Raw genomic sequence first — 8,469 nt, 5'->3', positions numbered from 1 at the left:
TACCCCAAAAAGAAACCTATCCATTAACAGTCACTTCCCATTTCTCTTCAACCTCCCCAGCCCTAGGCAACAACTACTTTGTCAATATAGGTTTGCTTATTTCTGACATTTCAAATAAATGAAATCATACAATATGTGACCTTTCTTGTCTGGCTTCTTTCACTTAGCATGTTTTCAAGGCTCATGTATGTTATAATGTGTATCAGTACTTCATTCCATTTTATTGCCAAAAACTATTTCATTGTATGGATACACCACATTTTATCTATTCATTTATCAGTTGATAGGCATTTGGGTTGTTTCCACTTGGGGCTATTATGAATAATGCTGCTATAAATATTCATTATAAAATGTTTGTTGTGGGTTTTTTTGGTGCTTTCATCGCTTCTGGGTATATACCTAGGAGTGGAATTGCTGGGCCATATGGCAACTCTGTGTTGAAACTTTTTGAGGAACTGCTAGACCATTTTCCAAAGAGCTGCACCATTTTACATTCCCACCAGCAGAGGATGAGAGTTCCAATTTCTCCATATCTTTGCCAACACTCATTATCTTTTTTGCTTACGGCCATTCTAGTATGTGTGAAGTGATAGCTCATTGTAGTTTTGATTTGAGTATCGCCAAACTACTCTTTTTTTCATTTATTTTTATTCTTTAAAAGATACATAAATCACACAGAATTTTACATTAAAAAATATAAGAGGTTCCCATATACCCCACTCCCCACACCCCCCACTCCTCCCACATCAACAACTTCTTTCATTAGTGTGGTACATCCCTTGCATTTGATGAATACATTTTGGAGCACTGCTATACAGCATGGATTGCATAGTTTACAAATAAGTTTTTAAAATAAAATTGATTAAAAAATAGCACTGAAGAGCAGTGGAGAAAATATGGTCTTTCAGTAACTAATGCTGGGACAATTAGACAGCCATATAGAAAAAAGTGAAATTTGGTATTTCACGTATAACACAAACTCCAGTCTATATATGAAACCTAAAATAATGAAGGTTTGGAAGGGATACCCATATACTCAGATATTGTATTGTTTTCTTAAACAGGAGACAAACCTATTAACAAGCTTTTTCCAATCCTCTACCAGTTCCCCAGTTTCAACCACTGAAAACTTACCCTCAAATCCTGTAAGTACCTTACTCTAACACCCCATTTTTGAATCATAACTAAGAGAGGTTTCCCTGTTGATGTTTGTGTGAAAACTGAAAACCATTTTTTAGAGATATATACTGAAATCTTTATAGATTAAACAATTTTTGAGATCTGCTTCAAATTCAAGAAAGAGGGAAAGTATATAAGGGTAAATAAGATAACCATAATTTGTTGAAGCTGGGTAATGGTACACGGAAGTTCATTATATTGTCTACTATTGTACATGGTTTAAATTCTATTTAATAATGTTATTTTTTTTCCTGGCCTAGTACTCAAAAAGGGATGTTCATTAAGGTAACAACAAAGTGCACTATATGACCGTGACTATCAGGCATCTCTCCAGAAAGCATCTAGGCCAAAAGAAGTTAGACTGGCTTTTGCCATTCTTTTACTGAAGGCAGGCAGGCAAGCACAGAGTAGTTGTAGATTTGAGAGAAAGAGTTCTCTTCAAGACCCTCAGGGAATACCCCTAATAGAGAACTAAGGGTAGATACAATTAACTTAAAATTGACATTTAATCTTGGCTAAAACAAAAAAAGGGGTAGAGATGTTTGTATTTTGTGTTTTATTTATTCAGAGAGTGAATTCTTCCTAGCTGTGTTTAGAATGTGCTTCCTATTATATTCTATTCTGGGGAAATTAAGCTTCTTATTCTTTTAGAATCCTGGATCCTGAAATTCGCCATTATTAGGATCCCACACACACCCAGAGTGATGCCCAGTTTGAGGCTTTGAATAGCTATTCATATAAGTTGACTTTTCTGTGCATTTGTATTGAGGAGGATCCAGTTCAGGTTGATGTCCTGGGAACCAGTGAGGTTCTCGCTTAAATCCTGGGAGAAGAGAAAAGAGAAAGAAAGAGAAGTGGAATCAGTTAACAAGGAGTTTAAGTGACAGCTATAACTTGATTCTGAGGCAATAGTGAGTCCTGTCAAAATTGAAAACATAAATCATTCATTCATTTACATTCATTCACCTAGTATATACTCTGAGTTTCTTCTATGCTCCAGGCACTGAGTTAGGTCCACAGAATACATGAACTAAAAAGAATAGTTTACTTACTATAGGTTGAAAGTACCATTTTATTGTTGTAGTTTGCATCATATGTTGTTTCAAAGTAGTGTCCAAACTGGAAAAAAATTAACAGATTAGGTATCTAGGAGTGTAGTGCTAAAATTAGGAAATAAAGGACACTGGCATCAATTAATACAGGCTCTGTCATATGTTAGATGGACTACAGTTCTATATGTCATTAGTCATATCACACTAACTTTCATATCTTTTTTATGTTTGTACATTTAGGAGAGATGTAAGGGTACGACTCAGATAAAGGACACGTCTAGGTTGAAAAGAACCAGGGGAGAAGCTAGCCTTAGAAGATATTATATTTCTGTAGATGAATAAATGAAGCACAAACAGAAGGAAGAGAAAAAGAGTACTGCCCATCTTTTAAGGACCTTACAGGTAATAAATAAATAGATAAATTAGTTCAACTTGATAGTAAAGTAGGATAGGTGTTCTAGCTGAGGACTGCTTCCTCAACTACCTCACACTGCAGTGAGCCTGAAAGTTATCTCAGTATTGGATTCTTATCTCTAAATTGGTCACTGGCATTTATTTTGTTAACAGAAGGGGAAAAAAAAGAGAAAGGTTAGAGTACCTGGGAAGGCAAGGGCTTTGGCTGCACAACATTCCTTAGGTCATATCTTTCCTGGTTCCAGTTGCCTATCAAAGTACGGTTCGAATAGCCATTCTCATTAGTGTTGCATCTCCATCCATATTGGAAAAACTTGGACATATCATTCCAATCTGTCCACACTTCAGCATGACCATCTGCATTAATGAGGCTGCCACAGTGTGGGTTTCTCAGGATATAAGCGAGGGACTGTCTCTGGGAAAAGGCAAGAGCAAGAATGGAAAAACGTGTTGCATAAACCAGAGGGCAGAAAAGGCAACATTTTCCAACCCTCTGCTCTACATGGCCAAGTATGTTTTAGCAAAGACCTAGGCTTTCCTCCAAAGTTAATTCTTATAGCGGTTTCTTTCTTTCCAGGTCCATGAACATTTTGGCCTAACCTCTCAAACAGCATAAGGGGGAAAATTTTTGATATCCACAATACTATATGGAGAACTAGCTAAATGTTCAGGTAAATTTGAGATGTAAGAGTTTAGGGAGGAAGAGAATACAGCAAAGTGAGAGTTGAGTAACTAGATAACACAGTAAAGCATCAATAAATAGTTTCCTTCTAGGACTAACTCAAGTGACACTTCTTCCATACCTTCCCTGAAGTTAACTTTCCCTTCAGCTCACTCAGAACTTTATCTTCATATCTTTCACTATACTTAGAACTTTCTTATGTTTGAGTTCTTCAAGGCAGAATCCATGCCTAATTACTGCAACCTCTCCCTCTCCCTGCCCTCCCAGTCAATTCAGATTTACACATACCAGATGATCACTATCTTAATCTCATTTTTTTTTCAAGTTATCAAAAAGCTAAACCATTTTTTAGGGGGAAGGGAAAATGAGCCTGGTTCCCTGGCTTAGGGAAAAGTGGTACCTTGTACGAAGAAAAACAATTTGATAAGTTGCTTGTGATGTCTGAAGTTTTCATAAGAACATGACATATATCCTTGTCACTTTCCATGTTCTTTAAGGGAAGAGGATGTTACCAAATCTGGCCTTTTCAGTTCTCCCGACGAAGAAAGAATGTAGATGACCCCGAATCCCTGGGCCCATGGTTTGCAAGCCGCCACTCACCTGCCTTTCCACAGGCAGGGACAGAGCCAATACTGTAGCTTTAAAGGATGGTATCCCAGGTAACTGCCCTCATGTCACCAGCCTTTATGAAGATAGATGCACTGATGTCACCAAACAGCATGATGATTAAAGAGGAGCTGGTCCTTCTAAGTCTAATAGATCTAGTAATCAGACTGCAGATATATGTGACACTGTCCCTGGGACTATAAGGACAGACATCACCGTCCACTCAGTTGCCCAGAGACTGGGGGGTTATATTTGACTCTGACTTATCTCTCAACCCCCTATATCCATCTAGTCACTAGGTCTTGTTGATTTTTGAATCAGCTCACTACTGCCAGTCCCACTGCCAAGTTTCTAAGACAGATCACTTTCAGCCCTTGCCTGGTTACTGCCAGCAGACTCCTATCTGATCCCTTTGCTTTGTTCCTCTCTAATTCTCCCCAGGAAAGCAGGACTTTTGAAAATGAAATGTTGTGTTATCTATTTAAAATGTTTCACTGGTGGGCCACTGCTCTCAAGATAGTTCAAGTTCTTAAAATGGTTTACAAAGCTCTACATGACCCGCCTCTGCTTAACTTTTCAGTCCAATCTATTAGCCACTTTACAATTGCTTCAATCAACTAAATTTGTTTCTCCATCATGCTTTTGCCATATCTTGCTCCTTCTGCCTCTTCATTCTACTTGACCCAGGTAAGATGTATTTTTTTCCCCTTAGCTTTCAACTCAGGTCTCTTCATCCAGGTAATCTTTCCACTTCACCCCCAAACTCGGTAAGTTTCCCCTTCTGCGTACTCCCATAGCACCCTGAATTATGCCACTGGCAGCACTCATCCCACTCTACCAGAATTGCCTTTTTGCCGTGCACATTCTCCATTAGACTGCAGACTTGGTGAAATCATAGCCCGAATCTTTTTCATTCTTATTTTGTCCCAAACCGCCTCACAGTGGCCTAATAGGCATGCAATAATATTTCTTGATGGTATAAGAGACAGGAGATAGAAGCACCCGGGGAAATTTTGGGCAGCAGACACAGTGGGAGAGAGCCATTCCGGATGAGATTAAGTCGGTTACAAAATCCTCTGTTGTAGGAACCTGCAAGGACTCAGCCCAACTTCTCCTTCGCCTCGCCTCGTCCTTGACCTGCGCCTCAGCGCAACTTGTGACCTCACGTAGGTGTGACGGAGTAGCTCAGGCAGGGCACAGGCTAAAGGACATTATGAACGTTCCGAGGGGTTAGGGAATGAGGGGCACAGGTTGAGGGGGTCTCACTCTTGTACTCGTGGTTGTTGTCATCCCCGGAAGGAGTCGCTCCAGCTCTTCAAGGCAACCAGACGCTGTAGCTGCGTCATCAGCCAAGGACCGACGGCGGAAAAAGGGTGACGTAAGAAACAAGCGCCCACCGAGAACGCAAGCCGGGAGTCAATTGAGGCAATGGCCCCTCGGCGCCTCCTGTTGGTTGGGGAGGGGAATTTCTCCTTCGCCGCCGCTCTCAGCGAGACCCTCGATGAGGACGCTGATCTTACAGCCACCTGCCTCCAGCACCCAGGGGACCTGGACGGGGACCCAGTGGCCCAGGAAAACTTGAAACGCCTGCGCGAGCGAGGTAGCGAGAAGCCCCGCCCAGCCGCCGGCGCGTGCCCGAGTGGGAAGGGTGGGGACGTGCGGACGTGGGGACACGGAAACCGTGGAGCTTGCTCTTGGTCATCCCGTGGGTGTTTACAGAGCGCCTGCTGTGTGCCTCGACTTGGGTGGTGTTGCACGTTTCAGGTTAAGGGAGGGTTTTTCTCTGGTCCCAGGTTTTCTGACATTCTCCTGTCTTTATTTCGCGCCTCCAAACTATCCTTGCCAGGCAGAGAGCTACGTTTTGATGTGGACTGCACCCAGCTGGCAGGTGCCTTTGAACCGCGAGACAGGAAGTTTGATCGAATTTATTTTAACTTCCCGCACTGTGGACGCAAAGCTGGAGTGGCTAAGAACAGGGAACTTCTTGCTGAGTTTTTCCAGAGGTGAGGAAAGGAGAGCCCTCACAGATAAAATATTTAAGGTGTATCTAACTTGGTTACCTCACTCAAACATACTGGTTGGGAAACTAAGGCAGATATGTGTACATTATGGTGATAGGCTTAAAAAGTATAAAGCCCAAAAGAAACCCACGGTCTGGTTGGAAAGGCAGACATATAACCCTAAATACTCAATAAAAATGCAAATAGTGTGCTCTTGGGCCTATAAAGGGAGGGTCACTTATTTCTGATGATGCAAAATAATGTGAGAATCAGTATTGTCTGATGGCTAAGTGTGTGGAGCCAGATTGTCTGAATTCAATTCCAAGCCCCACCACTTACTGGTTACTTTAGGGAAGTTTAGTTAATCTTTACTTGCTCCCCTTCCTCATGTGTCAAATGAGGATGTTAACAGTAGCTATCTCACAAAAATTATTGTGCACTTAAAGCAGTGCTTTACACTATTAGTATACCAAAATATGTGGTATTATTGGAAGTCTCCATGGGTTTCAGTTATCAAGAAACTTTATACAGAGGCAATATTTTAAGCTAATATATGAAGGATAGAATTTCAAGAGGCAGGAGGGGAATATAAAGAACTTTCTAAATGGAGAGTGTTATAGGTTGATCTGTGTCTTCCAGGGTTTTGTTTCTCTCTGGGTTCAGGTTCCTTTCTTCCCAGGGCTTGCTTCTTCTTGGGCTCAGTGTTCCTTTCTTCCTGGGGCTGCCTTCTCTGTGAGCTTACTTCCCGGTGCTCCAGCTTAAGGCTTCAGCATCAAACTCCAACATCAAAAACCCTCAACTCTGTTCCTTTGTCATGACTTTGATCTGTGAGTCCCCACCCACCCTTGGTGGCCCTAATGACATGACCCAGTCAAAGCCCTCAACATAACTTAATCACGCCCAGGTACAGACCAGATTACAATCCAATATATATCTTTGGGATTCATAAACATATCAAACTGCTATAATGACCCTGCCAACACCTTGATTTCAAGCTTGTAGCATTTGAGCAGATGTGGCTCAAGCAGTTGAGTGCCTGTTTCCCACATGCATGGGAGTTCCCGGGTTCTGTTCCTGATGCCTCCAACTAACTCAGGAGAGCTGATGTGGCCCAGTGATTAAGGACTGGCTTCCATATACGAGGTCCTGGGTTCAAGCCCTGGTGCCTGTACCTCAAAGCAAAAACAAAAACAAACCAAAAAACCCCCTTGTAGCTTCCAGGACTGTGACACAATACATTTGTTTTAAGCAGTGCAGTTTGTGGTACTTTATTATGGCAGCCCTGGGAAATTAAGACAGAGAGAAACAGTCAAAGCAGTGACTCATGTATAGGAACTTCGCAAACAGTGACCTTTCTATGACATATAGATGAGCAATGCATATACAAAGTTGGATAACTGCCCTGGTTAATGGGTTGAATATTGAATTTACATTCTTATTTACTTACAGCCACTTTCTTTGCATGCTTAAAGTCCAGTAGGTGTTTGCAAACAGGTGTGATTGGATTTTAGTTATTTGAAGTCCAGTCTTCCCAGCCAAACCATGTATATATAGGTAATTCCTGTGGTGATTTCTACCTGTTTCTGATAAATGGCTGGCATTTTCTCCACCCCACCCCTCATTAGCTGTGCAGATGTTCTCGCTGAGGAAGGGGAAGTCCATGTGGCACTGTGCAAAGGACAAGGTGGAACTCCTGCTGACAAGCCCAGGAGAGAATGGCACAACAGTTGGCAAGTGGTTGCCATGGCAGCCTGGGGGGGACTCATATTAAGTGATGTGCATCCCTTCAACTGTGAGACTGTGCCAGGGTACAAGTGCACTGGATATAAGTAAGTAATAAAATGGATTTGAGCCTTCTCTTTTTTTTTTTTTTTTAAGATTTATTTATTTATTTAATTTCCCCCCCTCCCCTGGTTGTCTGTTCTTGGTGTCTATTTGCTGCGTCTTGTTTCTTTGTCCGCTTCTGTTGTCGTCAGCAGCATGGGAAGTGTGGGCGGCGCCATTCCTGGGCAGGCTGCACTTTCTTTCACGCTGTTGAGCCTTCTCTTTTATCTCTCTCATTAATGATAAAAAGATCGCATCAATGGACTTTTCCCTGTAAATTTCCTCATTCAGTCTCTAGAAATACTTGCTTTTTTCAATAATGACAGATTTCATACTTGGTGTCTGTTTTGCCAGGAGTCAGAATAAGTCCTTTCATGTTGAAGGTGCTTTGAACCACATCTTCACCCGGAGTTTACCCTTCAAATCTTCTCAGCCTAGAATCTTCAGAATCAAACTAGGTGACCAGTGGTTTTTCTTTGCGGAACCAGAAGCACTTGTAGGAAAGTTGAACAGGTAACTTGTTATTTCACTGGATATTACATCCATTTCAAGCTGTGTCCTGATTGGCTTAATGGTAACGTCATATTAAATGGATGTTATATAAATTGTTAACGATGCTGGTGATGTGAATGCAGGTACATGAGTCCTCCTCAAGCCTCTTTAGAATTAAAAACTGTCATATTCTCCGCTGTGTGGTAGGGATGGTGCCTGG

The 8,469-nt window shown here is 41.6% G+C and overlaps 2 protein-coding genes across 5 annotated transcripts in view; one reads left to right on the top strand and one right to left on the bottom strand.

Moving 5' to 3' along the window:
* Positions 1-1,720: 1,720 nt before the first annotated feature.
* CFAP68 (cilia and flagella associated protein 68) lies at positions 1,721-5,327 on the bottom strand. The gene is made up of 4 exons (XM_004481140.5): positions 5,200-5,327; positions 2,830-3,060; positions 2,232-2,298; positions 1,721-2,002 (listed from the first exon to the last, which is right to left on the bottom strand). The coding sequence occupies exons 1-4, from the start codon at positions 5,221-5,223 to the stop codon at positions 1,827-1,829; spliced, it is 498 nt and encodes a 165-aa protein (XP_004481197.2). The 5' UTR covers positions 5,224-5,327; the 3' UTR covers positions 1,721-1,826.
* The window catches only part of ALG9 (ALG9 alpha-1,2-mannosyltransferase), a 151,902-nt gene continuing 148,748 nt past the window's right edge, over positions 5,316-8,469 (top strand). Inside the window, exons 1-4 of one of the 4 annotated variants that reach the window (XM_071212327.1) lie at positions 5,326-5,533; positions 5,780-5,936; positions 7,559-7,762; positions 8,112-8,270. In XM_071212327.1, coding sequence (XP_071068428.1) covers positions 5,362-5,533; positions 5,780-5,936; positions 7,559-7,762; positions 8,112-8,270 — 692 coding nt within the window. In that variant the 5' untranslated portion in view covers positions 5,326-5,361. Of the gene's footprint in view, positions 5,534-5,779; positions 5,937-7,558; positions 7,763-8,111; positions 8,271-8,469 lie in introns of all 4 variants that reach the window. The other 3 variants (XM_071212328.1, XM_071212326.1, XM_071212329.1) reach the window with 3 other exon arrangements.

Source organism: Dasypus novemcinctus, chromosome 27, assembly GCF_030445035.2.
Source record: "Dasypus novemcinctus isolate mDasNov1 chromosome 27, mDasNov1.1.hap2, whole genome shotgun sequence".
Taxonomy (NCBI): domain Eukaryota; kingdom Metazoa; phylum Chordata; class Mammalia; order Cingulata; family Dasypodidae; genus Dasypus; species Dasypus novemcinctus.
Note: the sequence above shows the minus strand (reverse complement) of the source record. Positions and strands in the feature narration are given on the sequence as shown.

Coding starts and splice junctions, on each gene's coding strand:
- CFAP68 (XM_004481140.5), bottom strand. CDS start 5,223: ATGACAACAACCACGAGTACAAGA. Junction 3,061..5,199: donor CAACAACCACGAGTACAAGA/GTGAGACCCCCT, acceptor GCCTTTTCCCAG/AGACAGTCCCTCGCTTATAT. Junction 2,299..2,829: donor CAAAGCCCTTGCCTTCCCAG/GTACTCTAACCT, acceptor ATTTTTTTCCAG/TTTGGACACTACTTTGAAAC.